The 20,751-nt window shown below is 44.9% G+C and overlaps 1 protein-coding gene across 1 annotated transcript in view; it reads right to left on the bottom strand.

Moving 5' to 3' along the window:
- The window catches only part of MDGA2 (MAM domain containing glycosylphosphatidylinositol anchor 2), a 343,591-nt gene extending 323,257 nt beyond the window's left edge, over window positions 1-20,334 (bottom strand). Inside the window, exons 1-2 of the mRNA XM_060175592.1 lie at window positions 20,228-20,334; window positions 7,964-8,171 (exon numbers count right to left, since the gene is read on the bottom strand). Of these exons, the coding sequence (XP_060031575.1) occupies window positions 7,964-8,171; window positions 20,228-20,334 (315 nt within the window). The remainder of the gene's footprint in view (window positions 1-7,963; window positions 8,172-20,227) is intronic.
- Window positions 20,335-20,751: the final 417 nt, after the last annotated feature.

Genomic DNA, 20,751 nt, shown 5'->3' on the forward strand with positions numbered 1-20,751 from the left:
ACAGGAGCACCTGGACGGGGACAGCTTCGTGAGTGGTGAAGCAGTGAGTTCTGTGGTGGTCCTGTCTTTCTTTAAATTGTAGTTTATTAGATAGAAACAGAGACAATATGAGAAGGGAGAGGGGCAGAGAAGGAAAGAGACAGATAGAGGTCTGCAGCCCTGCTTCAACACTCCTGAAGCTTTCCCACTGCAGGTGGCGGCCAGGGGCTTGAACCCAGGTCCTTGTGCGCTGTAATGAGTACTTAACCAGGTGTGCCACTGCCTGTCTCTCTCCCTGCCTCTCCCTCTATCTCCCTCTCACTTGCCCGTATAAGCCTAAAGAATGAAACACATTTTGCCAACAAGCATGAACATCATAAATCAATCAATCGATCAATGGGGCTCCATCAAACTGGAAAGCTTCTGCTCAGCAAAGGGCCCCACCACCCGCACAGAAAGACACCCTCCAGCATGGGAGAAGATCTTCATATGCCATATAAATCATATTGACGGCTAATAACTTAAACACATAAAGAGCTATTCAACTCAGCAGCAAAGAAAGTAAACACCACCATCACAGAGGGCAAGAGGACAGTGATAGGATCACCACCACAGTGAGGCGGGCAGGAGACCCGCGGGGGAAATGCTCTCAGCCAGGGGCTCGCCCAGAAACACACACAGACACAACGATGAGACGGCACTTCATGACCTGTGAGCATGTCGGACACTTAAAAGAACAACAACTGGGAGTCGGGCAGTGCGCAGCGGGTTAAGCCCTAAGCGCAAGGACTGGCTTAAGGATCCCGGTTCGAGCCCCCGGCTCCCTGTCTGCAGGGGAGTCGCTTCACAGGCGGTGAAGCAGGTCTGCAGGTGTCTGTCTTTCTCTCTCCCTCTCTGTCTTCCCTTCCTCTCTCCATTTCTCTCTGTCCTATCCAACAACATCAATGATAACTACAACAATAACACAACAAGAGCAACAAAAGGAAATAAAAAAAGAATAATTTCCACCTTCTGCACCCCACAATCAACAGAAACAGCAGATGTTGCTGAGGATGTAGGGAAAAGGAAGCCTTCTAAATGATGGTGGGGATGTCTTTGGTCCAGCCATTGTGGAAACCAGGCTGGAGATTTTTTGGGATACTGGAAATGTACCTCCTCTATGCTTTGCAATTGGTCTCCTGAGGACGTGTCCAAAAGCAGCACATGCATCCACGCAGAGATCTGAGCACACCTGCGTTCAAGCTTCAGGATTTGGGACCGTCCACACCTGGCTGCAGCCCAGGTGCCTGACAGATGATATGTGGCTGAGAAAGGCGCAGGGTATATACACAACCAAACGCTTTCCCTGCTGAAAACGGTAACGCCATCCCCTCTGCCTCGTCTTGGATGGAACCTGAAGGGACCACGCTAAGTGAGATACGCCAGAAAGGGAAGGGTGGATATTGGCTGGTTTCACCTGTGGGCAGAAGTTAAGGGAGAAGCAAAGAAAGGGGAAAGACTCGAGAACCTTAGCCCGGGCATGGAGCACTGCACCGACGCACAGGACTTGGGGGAGCAGGTCATGAGAGATGGTGGAGAGGGCACTGCCATCCTAGCACATGATGGCAGACGAGGACCTGAGTGGACACTGAAAGTGTTTTGTAGACACCTATTATGGGGAGATGAGAAATTTTACCTGTGGGGGGCCAGGTGGTGGCGCACCTGGCTGAGTGCACACACTACAGGGCACAAGGACCCGGGTTTAAAGCCCCGGTCCCCACCTGCAGGGGGAAAACTTCATGAGTGGGGAAGCAGGGCTGCAGGTGACTCTCTGTCTCTCTCCCTCTCTCCCCCTTGCCTTTCGATTTCTGGCTGTGTCTATCCAATAAATAATTAAAGTCCATTAAAAATGAAAACATATACATTTATGTGGCCCTAAGTAGAAGCTTCTGATTTAGTGGGTCTATGTTGGTGCACAAGAATGTCTGTGACAAGTTCCCAGGTGACAGTGGCTTTGTTTCAGGAAATATATATATATATATATATATATATATTTTTTTTTTCCCTCCAGGATTATCACTGGAGCTGGGTACTGGCACTACGAATCCACAGCTCCTGTGGCCATTTTTTTTCAATTTTAATGGATAGAAAAGAAAGAAATTGAGAGGGGAAGGGAAGATAGTGAGGGAGAGAGACAAAGAGACACCTGCAGCCCTACTTCACCACTTGTGAAGCTTTCTCCCCTGCAGGTGGGGACCAGAGGCTTGAACCCAGGTCCTTGCATGGGTCCATGCACTTCACAATACGTGTGTTTAACCCAGTGTGCTACTGCCGGCCCCCTGTTTCAGGAACTTTTAAAAGTCTGCCATATTGAGCCCACAGTAGGTAATACAAATAAAACCTGAACCAGTCACACGAGACAACCTTCAGGCTACCGGGCTGGAGAATCAGTGTGTTGCCCCTGAAACGGAGGAGAGACTGGAACAGCTGTGAGAGCAAGTGGTGGAGCAGATCAGCCTCTGGGCAGCTGCCTCGTCGCGGAGCCCCTGTCCCTACAGCAAGCCGTCTCTGGATTCTGTCTCTCTGCGCTCGCTCTGCCGGTGGGTGAACTGTAGAAGACAGGAGGAGATGGCTCACAGCTTCGCCATCCCTGTTTTATCTCCTCATAAAATACCACCAGGCACAGCCACTGTGAAGACGTCAGAAAGAATGCTGTCCTCACAGAAGGCAGTGATAATTAATGAAACGCAGCAACTCAGCTTAGAGACACGCGGCTCAGCATCAGGCAGGCAAATTGGTAACGCAGCTCTGGGACTTGACTAGACTGTGACTGGGAGCTTTAAGATTTAATATGTCTACAGAGAGCTTGTGTCATTCAAGACAGAAATTGGCCAGTCTTGGGCTTGGAGACATAAAGCGGAAGGGCCAGCTGGTGGTACACCTGACCAAGCGCACACACTACAGCGTGCAAGGGCCTGGGTTCAAGCCCCCGGTCCCCACCTGCAGGGGGGAAGCTTTGTAAGCAGTGAATCAGGGCTGCAGGTGTCTCTCTGTCTTTCTTTTTCTTTACCTCCCCCCTCTCAATTTCTGTCTCTACCCAATAATAAATGGATACAAATTTTAAAAATGAGAGTAAATATTTTCAAAAATTAAAAAAAGACAAAAAAGAAAGCTATTAGGAGGACACACTGACAAAAGCAGTATCCATTCAAAGGAAAGAGAATCGTTCCCACGAGAGCAGGAATTATGGCTTCAGTCCACACGGGAGATGCAGAGGCTTATCCTCTCACACTGCGGAGACCTCAGTCACCTCCACGGTCTGTATCTGCAGAACCCGCAGGAGGCGAGGGCCCAGGGGTCGCCCAGGCCACTCCAGGCAGCCGAGTGCCCTGTGCTTGTGACGGGAGAGCGCCCGCCTTCGCTCATGATGTGCCCTGCGCACCAGACGGGCGGTTCTGTTTGTTCAGCGGCCCTGAGTGAAACCAGCTGAGCTCATCTGGCATGTTTTGGTCTGTTGATTTATTTGTTCTGGCAGAGCTGGGGCCTCACATGTCTGTGATTTCAGTGCACCCTGGGCATCTTATTGTTGCTGTTTTTATTGAGAGAAAGAAAAATGTGAGTGAAAGAGAAAGGGGGAACCACTACAGCATCAGAGCTTCCCCCAGTGCATGAGGACACCCAGGGTGGTACCAGGGCTCAGATCTGGGTCGGGCCGATGGCAAAGCACTTGGCCTTCATGAGCTATCTCTCCATTCTCTCTACTCTCTTTACATGCACTGCAAAAATAAAAGTTTATATTCCTTTCTATTTTCACTGAGTTTTCCTCTTTCCGAAGGAAAACCAGACCTCTAGCATCTCTGTTGTAGACACAAGAGTGTGACTCTGTAATCTGGCATAAGCAGCAAATCCCAAAGGATGAATCACTCTCGACTTACCCACTGGTCTTTTAAAGGACAGTAACTTAAGTCAAATGCTCCACTATTTTATCATTTATTTCACCAGAGCCCTACACAGCTCTGGTTCATGGTGGTGGAGGGACTGCACCTGGGACTTTGAAGGCCCCGGCATGTAAGCTCTTTGCAGGACCATTTTGCTATCTACTCCTCCCCCACTGTATAATCACAGTTTGAAAATGCATATGTGGCCCAAAGTAGCAATGGAGGGTTTCATGTTAAAATCCTCTGTGTTGGAAGGGATGGGATGGATTCTATCACTGAGTCTCATTTCCCGAGCGTCTTTAAGTCTAAGTCGTGTAGTGACAAGACAGACTGAGTTCTTGAAACCACCAAAGAAGCATTTGAACCACTTGAAGCCACTTAAAACCACCGAAGTGATCATTCTCACAAGCACTGAGGGGTTAAGACCTCCTCCTCCTTTCTCCTATGCCTCCTTCTCCTCCATCTCTCTCTCTCTCTCTCTCTCTCTCTCTCTCTCTCACACTCTCTCTCATTGTCCCCCGGGCTAACACTGGGCCTTGGTGTCTGCACAGTGAAATGAATCCACCATCACTGCCAGCTGTCATTTTTTACTTTTATTTTTTCTTCTTTTCTTTTCTTTTATTTATTAGGACAGAAAATTTGAGTGGGGGGGAGGAAATAGTGAGGGAGGGAGAGAGGGGCTGGGCAGTGACACAACTAGTTCTCATCATGTGCAAGGACCCAGGTTCAAGCCCCTGGTCCCCACCTGCAGGGGGGAAGTTTCATAAGTGGTGAAGCAGGGCTGCAGGTGTGTGTCTGTGTCTCTCCCTCTCTATCTCTTTGTCCTTCTCAATTTCTCTCTGTCCTATCAAATAAAATAGAAAGGGGGGAGCCGTATAGGAGCAGTGGGTTTGCTCTGCAGCCGCTGAGCCCCAGCCAAAACCCTGGTGAGAACTCAAACGAAAACACGTAAGCAGAATGGTAGGTACATATATAATCAGTAAGCAGAGCACTGTAACATCTCTCAAGTTAATGATTCAGCATAGAAAGCCGGGGGTAGATAAGCACAAAGCAGGGACAGGCTCTTCACACCTCTAGTTGGTTAAGATCAGATAAACAAGGGGCCAGGCAGTGGTGCACTTGGTTGAGCACACACATTACAGTGCGCAAGGACCCAGGTTCAAGCCCCTGGTCCCCACCTGCGGGGAGAAAGCTTCACGAGTGGTGAAGCAGGGCTGCAGGTGTCTCTCTGTCTCTCTCCCTCGCTCTCAATCCTTCTTTGTCTTTATCCAATAGTAAATAGATAACATTTAAAAAATATCTTGGGTAAATGCATGGTGGAGTGGGTAATGGAATGTGATAACTATCTTTAGAAAAAAAAAGAGCTTTATTTCAGAAAAAGAGAGTTATTTCATAAAACGCTTCCCCAAAGATCTGTAAGTCTCGCTACAGTCCATCCTCCCTAGGGCACTGGGAGATCATTTAAAACATCCAGTTCGGGTCACAGCATGTATGATGGTGTCAGCATCATACACCTGAGACTGGATACTCCCAAGCTGGCAGCCTGAAAGCTCACCTTAAAACATTCAGAATGCCTAGAACAGTCAACGGAGAAGACGCTGATGCCCTAAGGACTACTCTGCTCAAGCTTATCCCACAACCCCGTAGTGACTTCAGCTCACCGCAAGCACTTAAACAGAAGAGGGCCAGGGATGTGCTTCTTCCTGTACTAGGAGAAGCAGAAAAAGAACAAAGAAATGGCAGCTGATAGAAAAAAGAGAAAACTACCAGAAAAATACATGTTACTGTCAGATTTTTGTTAAGATCTTGACCCAACGGTAAATCAAAACAAAAGATGAATAATTTCTGAAAGCAAGGATCCAGTCATTCTTAAGATTTGTTTTCTCCGGAGTCGGGCGGTGGCGCAGCGGGTTAAGTGCAGGTGGTGCTAAGCACAAGGACCGGCATAAGGATCCCGGTTCGAGCCCCCAGCTCCCCACCTGCAGGGGAGTCGCTTCCCAGGCGGTGAAGCAGGTCTGCAGGTGTCTGTCTTTCTCTCCCCCTCTCTGTCTTCCCCTCCTCTCTCCATTTCTCTCTGTCCTATCCAACAATGACAACAACAATAATAACTAAAACAAGGGCAGCAAAAGGGAAAATAAATAAAATTTAAAAACATTTTGCTTTCTCTTTCTTGTTTTAAATATTTATTTTCCCTTTTGTTGCCCTTGTTGTTTTATTGCTGTAGTTATTATTATTGTTGTTGATGATGTCCTTTGTTGTTGGATAGGACAGAGAGAAATGGGGAGAGGAGGGGAAGACAGAGAGGGGAAGAGAAAGACAGACACATGCAGACCTGCTTCACTGCCTGGGAAGCAACTCCCCTGCAGGTGGGGAGCCGAGGGCGCGAAATGGGATCCTTACGCCGGTCCTTGCACTTTGTGCCATGTGTGCACTTAACCCACTGCGCTAGTGCCCGACTCCCCCTTTCTTTCTTTCTTTCTTTCTTTCTTTCTTTCTTTCTTTCTTTCTTTCTTTCTTTCTTTCTTTTTCTTTCTCTCTCTCCCTTCCTCCCTCCCTCCCTCCCCCTCCTTCCCTCCCTCCCTCCCTCCCTTCCTCCTTTCCTTTTGACCAGAGCACTGTTTAGCTCTGGCTTACACCGGTGTGAGGGCTTGAACCTGGGGCTTTGACAGCTAGGGCATGAGAGTCTCTTTGCACGACCATTAGGCCATCTACCCCCCCCCCCCTCTGCCCTACGCTGCTTTCTACAGAGAATGAAACCAGATGTTTTCAACAGCGGCTTGTCTGCATCAAATTCTACAAAGTTCTGCCTCTGCCCTTGCAGCTTAGCTCTGCTCCACTTTGTTGTCTCCGCTTGGAACATGGTCCAGATTCCTAGAACTCAGCTCTCCTGAGGTACCCTCGCTCTCCGGTCAGTTCCCAGTGAATGGCAATGCTATGATTTGAAATTTTAACCAATGGGGATTTTAGTCTTTGCAATACATTTCAGTAGTCACTTTTCTAGGTTATTTTTATGTTTTCCATTTTATCAATAGGATAAATAAGCTTCTGAAAATGCATATTCCCAAGTCTTCATTAGTAAGTAAGTAAGTAGTGAGCGCCAGGAACTTGAGGCAGAGGGAAAGAATCCTCACCCACTGCCCTGGGGGCTCCATCCCACACTGCTCCTGACTTCCTCCTCTGCAGTCCTGTTTGCTGCACTGTGATTTCCATGAACACAGACACTTAAAGTAGACGGCCTGCCTACCAACTCCATTTCTTTTCCGGCCACAGTATTCTGGTTACTCCCACTGTGAATTTTGAACTAGTCATGTGCAATGAACGGCAGTCAGAATCTAGAGTTAATGAGAAAACCTTTGTGGACATTTTAGACTCAGACTAAAATTTCACATGGTGAACGCAGCTCAACTGGGTGAACTTATATCTGTCTCTTCCTTTGATCCCTGGAAACTTTTCTTTCTGTTCACTGCTGATCATTAGAGTGCCCTCTGCATGCTTCAATTTCTGTTCTCTTAAATTGGTTTATAAAGCGGCAACAGCCTGGGTGCCCACACCACCTCCACACGTCTGTCTGTCTGTCACAGTTTGCTAGGAACACAAAGACCAGAAGTGAGTGAGGTGCTGCCCGTGAGCTCCCGCTTGCTGTCTCCAGTACGAACACTTCTCTCCATTTTCTCAGCTGCAATTATGTCATCATGAAATCATGCTCCCCATTTGAAAATAAACTCATTGCTGTATGAATTGTTATCTTGCTGAGATATTTTTGTAGCTGCCTTTTTAACAGCTTCCTAAGAAGTGCCTGCAAATTCATCACAATACCAAAACAAAAATTTCTTTTTAAATCCTATCTCCATGAATACCTCAAGTCTGAATGTTTAGCAAGCACCAGGTGTTTAAGATATATTGAAAAGCACACAGCAACACACACACGCACAGGCACACTCGCGCACACACTCACACACGCGCACACACACCACACACACGCGCGCGCACACACACACACGTGAAGCCTTGAAAGAGATGTGCTTTGTGTTCCCAGAGCTCCTCCTGGCGTCACAGTTTGGACTCACCTGTGGACGTGGATGCCCGGTGACCAGACAGGTGAGCTCCAGGGTCTCTCCTTCCCGTATGGTGTAGACCCTTTCTGAGTAACGCTCCTCCTCTATGTTACAGGCCAAGCCCGAGTGCACGATGCGCACGGTGGGAGGAGCTGCCAGGCAGGGAGAAAAGAGACAAGAGACACAGGTCAGGCGAGGCTCTGTCCGTAACTGGTCCCAGCTGTAGGTGACACACGGCCTAGGCTTTCCAGGGGCCACACCCACCACCCTGAACACTCTCTTAAGTATCCACTCCAAAGAGCAAAGATTTTACCGGACAGAAAAATCTCAAATCTGTATTACTACTGTCACCCACAATTTTGAAAATGGCAAAGTGACACAAAATGGGGGGGGTGAAATTCTGTACATCACCACCCTAAAGCTGCACAATGAAAATGTCACTGTTCAATGTGAGTGTCTTGCTTCATTTGGAAATAAAAATACTATAAGATTGGATGTTGTGTAAAAACTAGGTAGCAGAGGGGGCCGGGCGGTGGCGCAGCGGGTTAGGCGCAGGTTGCGCAAAGCGCAGGGACCGGCATAAGGATCTCGGTTCGAGCCCCCGGCTCCCCACCTGCAGGGGAGTCGCTTCACAGGCAGTGAAGCAGATCTGCAGGTGTCTGTCTTTCTCTCCCCTTCTCTGTCTTCCCCTCCTCTCTCCATTTCTCTCTGCCCTAGTCAACAACGAACACCAACAATGGCAATAATAATAACCACAAGGAGGCTACAACAATAAGGGCAACAAAGAAGGGGGAAAATGGCCTCCAGGAGCGGTGGATTCATGGTGCAGGCACCGAGCCCAGCAATAACCCTGGAGGGGAAAAAAAAACCAACTAGGTAGCAGAATGGTGCCATCCTGACTCCCCTGGGCAGACGGCCTCACCCATGTGTCCTGGAGCCTCCCCTCCCCAGAGCCCTGCCCCACGAGGGACAGACAGACACAGGCTGGGGGTGTGGATCCACCTGCCAACACCCATGTCCAGTGGAGAAGGAGTGACAGAAGCCAGAACTCCCACCTCCTGCTCCCCATAAAGAATTTGGGTCCAGGCTCCCAGAGGGATAAAGAACAGGGAAGCTTCCAGTGGAGGGGATGGGACATGGAACTCTGGTGGTGGGAACTGTGTGGGATTGTCCCCCTGTTATCTTATAATCTTGATAATCATTATTAAATCATTAATAAAAATTTTAAAAAACTAGTAATAGAAAAAACAAGAATACCAGTGAAAGGTAGAAACAAGTGAATTAAAGACATTTTAATTTTAGCTAATTAACTCTGTGGTGCAAATATAAAGTTCAGCAGTGAGGTGAGTTGGTTGCCCTGAATGAAAGAAAGTGTACTTTATAATTGCCATGACTCTTGTATTGATATGAGTGGGGCATGGTCACTGAATCACAGAGAAGCTGATCATCAGTGCCTAAGTATAGCGTTCTGATTAAAAAGAGATTTTGATCATAGAAAGCTGTCTAAATTCCCAAACATAATTTTCTCCCATTACAAAGCTATATCTGGCCTATTAAACTTGACTAGCAACTGGCACAAGGATCCTGGTTTAAGCCCCCGGCTCCCCACCTGCAAGGGGGTCACTTTACAGGCAGTGAAGCAGGTCTGCAGGTGTCTGTCTTTCTCTCCTCCTTTCTGTCTTCCCCTCCTCTCTCCATTTCTCTCTGTTCTATCCAACAACAACGACATCAAAAACTACAACAATAAAACCAGGGCAGCAAAAAAGGAAATAAATAAATATTAAAAAACAAATCTTTAAACTTGACTAGCACTCAGTAACCAGAATATCAGTGAACACTTACTGTATGTACAGACCCCTCAGGCTTTGGGTATTACATTATAAGATGCAATTCCTTCTTTCCAAGTAAAATATTTCAAGTACTGGATTCAAACTGGAGAGGAATTCCAATTGTAAATTTAGCTTTTTTTTTTTTCTTACAATAGGTGAAGGTGGAGGATAAAGGGTTATTTTAATTAAATTAAAGTGAGGAGACAGGAACTCGGCAATAGTGCATCCGGGTAGTTCACCATGTCACCATGCGCACTGGAACCCTGATCTCCACCTGCAGAGGAAGAAGCTTCACGAGCAGTGAGGCAGGGTTGCAGGGGTCTCTCTCCCTCTCTCTCTCTCCCCTCCTCTCACAATTCCTCTCTGTCCTAGTCAATTAAAAAAATAGAAAAAAGAAAAGAAAGAAAAAAACCCAATGATGACTCTGGTGCAGGAAAACAAAAAGTGAAAAGACTATAATCCCCTGTTAATCTTGTGAACATCTTGATTTTGGTAGCACCATTATTCGTAACACAGTTAATAGGTTAAATACTTATGCAGATACATCTGTCTTTTTTTTTTTCTTTAACATTAAAAAGACCACAAATCCTGCAAATCTGAAAATGAGTTTGAAGATTCTGGAGTACATAAAAGTTCCAACAAGTGAGAAATTTTCTTTTCAGAAAAATCTGTGTTTTGAAAGAATTAAGAAAATGTCCAGAGCCGAGTATTTCTGTACAATTTATATAATGTAAATGCCTAAAATACTGATAGAATTTAGTAACTGAAAAAGATACATTATCTCATTCTGCTCAATTTCCAAAAGGAACTGAGATATAGGGGTTGTTTATGAACACGTCACAATATTCAACTGGCTGTTGCATTTCTTTATGGAGACTAAGCTGGGCCCTGTGCTTCAGCCTTCAAACTAGGGTTTTGCACTCCAATACCAAACATATCACAAAATATACACATTTTCAACAGCAGTGTGAAAATGAAGAATATATTTATAAAATTAGCTCTTCTATCCAACATAAAAAAGTAAACCTCCAAGGACAATGTGTAAACACAGAGTTCCGAATGATGCAGAGAGAATGTCAGGCTTGCAGAACCCTATCTGGAATTTACCAGCTGAGGACACGGATATTGGTAATTAGGTGTAAATACTGGAAATCTTTTTTTGTTGTTCTTAAACCTTCTGAATAAAAGGGAATCCTTCAAGGTAGATAATGTCCTTTTCCATTTATTTATTTATTTATTTATTTATTTATTTATTTTTACCAAATTTCATGCATGCATGATTTCCTGCTTGACAAAACTAAGTGGTACTTAAACAATGTTTTACTTGGTCTATATAGCCAATTTATCAAAGATATTTTTGACCATGTCTTTGGACTCTGTCTAGACATTGTAAGAAGTTATTTAAATTCACATAAATTAGAATTCTTATCTACAGTGTTTCATTGAGTGCTCTGATAGGTTTCATACAACAGACTCCACAAATTATTTCCTTCAATGATCAAATTTAGCCTCTGATTTAATTAGGTACATTGAGACATACTTGTTTTTAAACATCAGTCTTATGCGATCGTAGATACTTTGTAGGAATTATTAAGCTAATAACAGTTAACAGACGCTTGCACAACATAAAGATAAAATTGTTTAGAAAAAGAAAATGGAGCTATATTTCACTGAAATAAATAAATAAATATTGTTCCCAGTTTGACTTAATAAGTAACAGCCCATTTGGTTATTAATATATCTAATTATATAGTGACATGACATCTTTCCCAGACTAGTTTACACTTTTACTTTTGTCTTAATTTCAAATCAATGAATAGTACTATTAATTTAAAATAGATCTTTCTGATGCATTGTTATGCAAATAAGTAGCTTTCACTATAACATTTAAATCATACAGCAGCCACACTGTTTCATTTGGAAGGATTTGTTTTCTGCCATTTTCTCCTATATGTTACCACATTATTGGAATAGTTAGTTCCTACATAGTGGTTGCAGGGACGATCTATCAGACAGAGGTGGGGTGCAGATGTGTTTTTCAATAAAGTCATGAAAATATATGCTGTATGCTTTAAGAGCTCCGTGATCATGTGAGTGTTTGGGAAATCCGTTTACACTCTTGGTTCACGGCAAGCTGAAGCAAAAAGGTCTGAGGGTGCATCCTAGTCCGTGTCTTTATTTCCAAATTAGAGAAGAAAAGTCTGGGGACATCACGTGACCTGGTCACGGATCTGCTGATGTGCTGCTATCTGTGGTCTAAATGAGACCAGCGACAGTGAACCTTTGTTCTTGTTACAATCGCGGTTCTAAATAACTCCCAAACTAGACCTATAGGAAGGGATAAGAAAACGCTGAGAAGCTCTCAGTGAACGTCTAACCCTGAGCAGATCAGCCGTATAAGCAGTGCCGTTACTTCAAAGTGAAGTGCTACAACATTGTCCCAACTGACCAGCCAGCCTTCAGACTCCACCAAAGCCGTGAAATCCGACAACAGCCAAAATATCATCTTGAAGCTTCCATTTCATCCGGTCATTTACCTGCCTGAAAAATCTGTCGTGTATTTGGATGTCTCTGAGTCAGAGTTCTAACAGGCACCCTGGTGCTGTCGGTACGTGGTCCTCATACTCTCCGTGAACCACGACTTGTCTGCGGAATCATTCAGGGCCCACGGGAAGGAAGCAGGAAACAGTGAGATGCCAAGGGTGTCGGCTCACCGCCTCCCCCAGCTAGAATTCCGCAACTGATCACAGAACCAGTGCTCCGGACACCTTCCCAGTCACTGACTTACTTGAAACAATTATCTCTTTTTTTTCTAGGTGACACTTAGTCTACAGTGATTGTTCTTTTACTTAAACTGTCCTACACACACACACACACACACACACACACACACACACACACACACACACACACACACACAACTGAGAGAACACTGGCCAGCTCTGGCTCAGAGCAGTGCAATGGACTGAGCCTGGGAAAATGGAGCCTCAGGCATGAGAGTCACTTCACAGAACCATTATGCTGTCCCCTCCACCTTTCTTAACAATTCAACTTTATAACTTTATCTCTTTGGGGATAAGAATCATGTTGGCATCTGTTTTATACCACAGAATTTATAGGATGAAGTAAATAGTTAGCAATTAACTCAAAATGCCTGTTGAACAAATGTCACCGTGACCCTAGCCACCGGTTATAGCACATATAAAATATTATAGAATTAAACTGACTTTCTATTCTCAATTTGCATTCATAGATCTGAGGCAAGATGGCTTTTACTCTCTCCCTTATAGGAAGAAGCCTCAATTCATCATTCTGAAATTGAACTAAGGGTCAAGCTCTGTGTTGACCTGTGGAGTCAGCAATGAATTAAGATGTTAAAATATCGCATGAGACACAAATTCATCCAAATTCCCTTGAAGTTAAGGAAAGCCTGTTACACAAAATCTTTCCTAACGCTAATCAAATCAACTTTCTTAATTTCAGAAAATTGGCTTGGGGTTCAAGAGGTTGCTTTGAGAGGGTAAAAGAGAAACATTCCCTGATCTAGTTAGAATATACTTCTGAAAGTTAAGCCAATTTTTCTCTGCGTTCTGTTGGGGAAGGAATACAGTAAGTTATCTTCCAAGGACAAGAGCCAGAAGCACTTCCAGCCTTTCACCTCAGAGGCAGCCGCTCCAGACGTTTGCTGAGTAACTGGCAGAGATCAACCACGAGGCCGAGTGCTCAGAGAAGAAGATAAAATGCCCAGAGCCCTGCTCTCCCTGGGCATTGCGGCCCATAGATCCCACCTAATTCATGGACAAACGCAGTTGGACAGGAGACGCACTCCCACCAAAAAGAACTGGGAGGTCCTGAAACAGGGGCAATGCAAAAGATTAACCAGATCTGCCCGCGGGTTCCACAGTCTCCCCAAAGCCAGTGACATTCAACCTAGTTTTGGAATCCTTGTGATGGGAAGCAGAGGAAGGGCGATTCAGAGAGAGGTACTGCTACGTTCACTGGGCTGTCTGTAAAACACTGCTCACGCCGTGTCAGAGAAAATCTGACGAGCTGGCTGGCATGAGGCCGTGACTTCGATGGCAGTCTTTCGTGGGTAAAGCCCTGAATTCAAACACTGGGACCACATGGAACACATGTATGGCACCAAGACTAACTCCATGAGTGGCAGAGTTAAGGTGTGCCTGTGTCATTCTCTCAGTCTTTAAAATAGTATATGAAGGGCCAGGTGGTGCTGCACCTGGTTAAGCGCTCACATTACAGTGTGCAAGGACCCAGGACAAGCCCCTGGTCCCCCTCTGTAGGGGAAGGCTTCAGGAGCGGTGAAGCAGGGCTGCAGGTGTCTCTCCCTCTCTCCCTCTCTCTCCCTCTCTCTCTCCCCCTCCCCTCTCAATGTCTCTCTGTCTCTATCCAATGACCACCATGGCTGAAGAAGGCTTGAGATGAAGGGCCAGGGGTCCAAGGCCCGAGGCGTCATGGCTGGAGGGAGAACGTGGATGTGAATGATTACAAGGGAGAAGCTCTGTCCAGGAGCCGACATCGTTCCTGAAGGGCATGGTGTCTGTTCTTGTGGTGAGTGGGTCCTCCAGAGCTCTTTGAATCAAATCTTCCTTAACTCACATGAGCTATTACAGCCTTCTATAGGATAAAAATTCCTTCTCGTGATGCACCTGGTTAAGCGCACACATTACAGCGTGTAAGGACCAAGGTTCAAGCCCCTGCTCCCTACCTGCGGGGAAAGCTTCTCAAATGGTGAAGCAGGGCTGCAGGTATCTCTCTGTCTCTCTTCCTATCTCCCCTTTCCTTCTCAATTTCTGTCTCTATCCAATAATAAATAAAATAAATAAATAATCAAAGAATTCCTTCTCGAGAAGTCCTAAAGATGTAGATACCAAGTCTACCAGTTTTTAAGCTTCTAGACCACACACATCTTTCTCTGAATTGAGTTGTTTTCAACTCTATTTTTTAAAGAACTACAAATCTCCACCAATTAGCTACAGTGAAAGTAGACTCATCATTGTGCTCCAAACTTAATCACAAATTGTGTATTTAGACTGACACACTATTCCTCTCAGTCTTGCTCATCAAGAAAACAAATGAGATTTACTAGAAACGGAGCCAAAAAAAAAATGAATTTGCTTCTCTAAGAGTGGCTATGGCAGACACACATCTGATGAGCTGATTTTGATTTGAAGGCATCATCTAGCATGCTGGATGTTGAAGGCAGCAGCTACAGCAGCAGGACCATGCCTGACTTCAAGGATCAAATAAACACTTCCTTTGGAGTCCAAAACTTTCACTGCAGCTTTTGTCTTTGTGCCAAGAACTGCATTCACAGGGGAGTTCAGAATTACTTCAAAGACCTCATCATCTTCCTCTGATCCGCCATAGATTTCTGTGTTTGAACTGTGTCATCTACATGATGGTTTTCTTCTTGAAGACACCAAGTCTGAGATGCTATCATGATGCCATCCTGACTTTCCTGGGCAGACAACCTCCCCAAAGCGTCCTGGAACCTCGCTTCCCCAGAGCCCTGCCCCACCAGGGAAAAATAGAGACAGGCTGGGGGTGAGGATCTACCTGCCAACACCCATGTCCAGTGGAAAAGCAATGACAGAAGTCACAATTCCTACCTTCTACACTTCAAAAACAAGTTTAATCCATACTCCTAGTGTGGGAGAAGTCATCTTAGAAGAGGATAAGAGGGCTCTGAACTCCAGTTTCATCAGGACCCAGAACCCAGAGAGAAAGGAGGAAAAAGAGAGGGACATTGAGATGTAGTGATAGTGTCATGAGGAGCTTGGAGGGGAAGAGAGGCCTGGAGCTGGAAGAAAAGGGGGTAATTCTTATGTACAAATGTAGACAGAGAGTTGTAGAGATGACAGTTAACCCGTGTCTGCAAGCCTAAGAGAACTACTGTAGCTTGTAATGGAGGGATTAGGGATTCAGAACTCTGGTGGTGGGAATGATATAGTATTATACCCCTGTTGACAAATAGTTTTGTAAATAAATATTAAATCATTAATAAAATTAAAAGCAAATGAATAAAAAATAAAAATGAAAAAAATGAATCTAAAACTCATTTACATGGAAATACATTCATGTACATATCTAATTGAACCCTGTCCCATTTCTGTTTTCAAAAGGCCAGACATCCCTTTATGTTTCTGGAACTTAGGGGAGAAAGACAGAATACAGGGGCAGGGAGGGAAGGAGGGAGAGGGAGAGGGAGAGGGAGAGGGAGAGGGAGAGGGAGAGGGAGAGGGAGAGGGAGAGGGAGAGGGAGACATGTAGCCCTATTTTCTCCCTACTGAAGCCTCCCCTGCCACATCCCCGCAGGGTCGAGCCCAGGGTCCCTGCACTGGGTCACAAGTGTGCTGAAATGCTGAGCCACTGCCCGGCCCTCTGCTGCTTTTCAGGAGCTGACTTGGACAATCTAAAGGACATGGAACTGAAGCCAGAAACTGGCCACAATTCCTCTGAGCACTTGAACTTCCATGGGCTTCAAAATGAAGTTAGTGATCATTTTATCTATTTATTTTATTAGCTGGCCACTGGAAAAGAAACCAACCCTTTTCCAAAAAAAAAAAAAAAAAAAAAGCAGAGAAAAATACTTCTTAACACCATAAACAATAATTCACTTAATATAACAAGCCATTTTTAAATAGATACAGTTTAGGGAATACCTAATTAATAACTATTGGGTTTGTCGATACAAATGCAATTCAGACAGGCTTTCTGTCTAATTAATCATTATCATCAGCAATCTTAGAAATAGCACATTAATAACCAGTGTGCAAAGCACATATTTGCTTGGCTACCGTAATCTCAAAAGGAATCAAATATTCGTAGACATTTCAAAGACATATCAAAACAAATTATCTTAAAGTGACATTTACAGTAATGAAGTTCCAATACCTACAATGAATAGTCATAAAATGACACACGTCAAGGATGTTGTGATGCATGTGAAGCCTCTACTTTAATTAAGGGCTAAGAATGAGAGACCGGAGGGTCTCACCCCAGAGCTATTTTGACATCTATCAAATGTTCCTTAATTTCCAGTGAAAGGTCTTCTTGACAAGTTCTCATGTCAATATGTTCTTATTAGCTGCCAGTATCTTTTAGTGGGGTTTGCCACTGGCCTCATTAATATATCAAGCTGTGACAGAAATTTAATGGTTTCACACAATAATAATTCAGATTACAGACTCTAGTTAAATATTTGGGAGCTCATCTCAACAGTCAGGGATATGAATTGTCTGCTCCTGTGTCGTCCTATTTGATAAGCGACAGCAAGTGACATTTAGTGCAACAATTGAAGAGTGTTCCAGATTTTCAGTACTGAAGTCGGGTAATCTAGTTCTGGAAGTAAACTTCCTGTAAGGTCCATCTGCACAGTGGAGTGATAAGAAAGGTGGAGCCTTCACCCTGGCAGCATGAGTGGGTCTGGAGGCTGTCGGCCTAAATGTGACCCAGAGAGGCAGCCACTGCATGATTTGGTTTGTATGTAGAAGACAGAGAAAACAGACAAGTAAACAGAGTTACAATGTCACTGCAGCAAAAAAAAGGAATTTACAATAAATTTTATAAGAAATCATTAATTTTGAAAAAATTGGATCCAGGGGTGGGAATATCTGATTAGGCACAGATGTCACCATGCCTGAGGACCCGGTTTTCAGGCCTCACCTGCAGGGGTGGGGCTTCACAAGCACTGAAGCAAGTATTGTAGTGCTTTCTCTCTCTCTCTCTCCTCTCTCTCTCTCCTCTCTTCATTCCTCTCTGCCCTATCAGATAAAGAAATAAGAATGTAAAAAAACACTAGAATATTAAAAAAGAGAGTTTTAAGAACAAAGTTTTCACATGGTATTTCTTTTTTAAAATATTTTTTAATTTTTAAAAAATATTTATTCCCTTTTGTTACTCTTGTTGTTTTATTATTGTAGTTATTATTGTTGTTGTTACTGATGTTGTGTTGGATAGGACAGAGAGAAATGGAGAGAGGAGAGGAAGACAGAGAAGGGGAGAGAAAGTTAGATACCTGCTGACCTGCTTCACTGCCTGTGAAGCGACTCCCCTGCAGGTGGGGAGCCGGGGGCTTGAACCCAGATCCTTATGCCGGTCCTTGCGCTTTGCGCCACGTGTGCTTAACCCGCTGTGCTACCGCCTGACTCCTGAGGCATTTCTTAGACACACACACACACACACACACACACACACACACACACACACACACACACACCATAAACTCCAAACATTTCAGTCACGCTGATGTAATGTCTGACTGCAAAGTCTTCTGCATGTGAGGTAACAGGCTACAGGTGACCATCTACGACCCTTGAGGTAGACTGCCAATTGATATTCCCTGATTTTTTATATATAAAAATTTGATTTTGACATATATATCACTGCTGGTTGTGCATAGCTCACCCCAAAGACTGTTCATTTAATCCCAACCACTGGACTTTGCAGCGCTGTCAGAGTTCAATGCCAATTATTGACAGTCTGGGGGTTGGGTTACATTTTTTTCTTTTCTTTCTTTCTTTTTGTGTGTGATTTCTAACAGATCTTGCTAATTAACAGTCAGGAACCCAGCAGCATGTGATGTTCAATTCACTAGGGTATTATCTGAGGCATCAGAGGGGGTAACAGAGTAGATCGATAGAAAGATAGATAAAGGATAAGTGTATATACACACACATATATATATATATATAATATGATATATAGGTGATAATTAAATGATAGACAGTTAAAAATAGATGCACAATATCACTACTTCTGGCAGACCTCCTTGTCATTATTATTATCATCGTCGTTATTATTTTGGTAGAAGGTGATAGACAATGGGGGAGTAGAGACAGAGAGAGAGAGGAGAGGCCCCAGCAGGACCCTCCACCACCCATGAAGCTTCCCGTGTTCATGATCCACGTGACGCTCTGGGCTCAAACTGGGTCCTGATAAACAGTGACATCTGCCCCACCAGATCATCTTCTTTTTTCTTTTCTTTTGCTCCCTTCCTTGCCTCTCCCACCCCCACCAGAGTCATCTCTGGGCTTGGTGCCAGCACTACAAATCCTGGGCTCCTGGGGGTCAGTTTTTACCTGTCACAGGCACTTCCTACTTTATTTGATTAGACCAAAAGGAACAGAGAGGGGCAGGGGCTGTGGGGAGGGGAGGGGAAGACAGACTTTTGCAGACCCGCTTCTCAGCTCCTGAAGCAGCCCCTGCAGGTGGGGAGGGGCTGGAACCTGGATCCTCAGTATGCTCAGGGGCTCAAGCCAGGAAAACAGGGTAAGTCGTAAGAGAAGTTTAGAGTTCTTTGTGTGTAAAACAACGTTTCTTTTTCATTAACAGTCACTATTCTGACAGTCTTTGAGTCGTCTTTCGAATCAGGTTTGCAATATGACAGACTGACAGCTCTATTACTTTATGTTAATATTAGTGCTCTCCAGCAAGAAAATGGCGGGCTGAAAAATGAAGCTTACCACAGTTTTTTTATGAAGCCGCAGGAGAAGAGACAGGCCCTAGAGAGATTGAATCCCACGTGGTGCTATCCTTTCAGATCTTTACTGAAATCCAGGAGGCAAAAATGTGAATGGCCTTTGCAGAAGCCCCGGCATGGATACACAGAGTCACCCGGCTGGTGTGCCCACAGGAAACACCACATCCATGATCCGTGGGAACCCAGGTTCTCTCTCGCCTCCACTCAGGCCTGTGACCCTGGATTCTATGAAGAACTTCATTTGTAAAGTCTTTAGTTCATTTTATCTGGAAATCCCCAGGGCTTCAGGGATCCATGTTAATTTCCTCCGAATGAGAAAGAGCGAGAGGGGGAGAAACTACTAGGCCACAGCTTCCTTCAAGGTAGCGGGGGGCACACTTGAACCCAGGCAGCACCCGGGCCGGGCTAAGCACATCCACTAGCCCGGTGAGCTGTTCTTCCACGTTTTTCTTTTCTAATTCTTTTCTAAACATCTTTACCTGCAGTCTGAATACTTTTTCAAGATCATGAATTGGGGTGCAGATAGCAGACACACACACACACACACACACACACACACACCATTTTGGGTTACCTCTGTTAAAGTACTATCACACCCCCAGGCTATGATTTCCCCATAATTATCTCACAACTACAAACATCTCCCTCCTCTGCAAGTGGTTTGGTATAAATAGAAAGCTTGTAGCTGTCACAAACAATGAAAGGCGCAGAGACCCAAACATCACCGCGTGAAAGCAGAGCATCGATTCTCTGCCTGCCAGACCGACTGCGCGTGTTCTGATGGGGTGAGCGGAAGGTACACTAGAGGATGCTGACGCCAGGGGGAAAGACGTGGCTTCTTACTCCAGTACCCAGTTCTAAAAGGCTCTTGTGAGTAACCACATGCACGGATTCAAAACTGAAAACTCACTCTAAAAGCGAAGACTTGTGAGGGAACATTATTACCGCAATTCAAAACCTACCAGGAGGATCTTTGTGCCGTGTAGGTAGGTGGCCTCTGCCTCTGACCGCAGGAGTGTTTCCATGAGGCCACTGATGTTTATAAAGCACATGGCCCCCAAAATCAATAAATAAGGGGCCCAGCCATAGTCATTTCCCCCTGTATTGGCTTTTAATGAGGCAAAGGTACAGTGAACTCAGGGCCTTCAACATATAAAAACACACTGAACAAACTCTCGGCTCAATTTTAAGCTTCAGCTTTTTGAGAGAGAAGAGCGAAGTGGGGAGCAGGAGAAGGATCAGGAAAAAGAGGAGGAAGAGGAGGAGTAGTAAAAATAGGAGCAGGTAGATAAAGGAGAGAGCAGGAGGACACCACAGTGCCACCGGGGACTCTTTCTTCCTTCCTTTCTTTCTTTCTTTCTTTGTTATGATTGTTGTTTTTATTTAATTTTAATTTGTTATTCACAGTTTGTTACAAGATTGCAAAATGGCAATGTCTAGCTCCACACCCACCACGACCAGAGTTAAAG

This window comes from Erinaceus europaeus, chromosome 16 (genome assembly GCF_950295315.1).
Source record: "Erinaceus europaeus chromosome 16, mEriEur2.1, whole genome shotgun sequence".
In the NCBI taxonomy this organism is placed as follows: Eukaryota; Metazoa; Chordata; class Mammalia; order Eulipotyphla; family Erinaceidae; genus Erinaceus; species Erinaceus europaeus.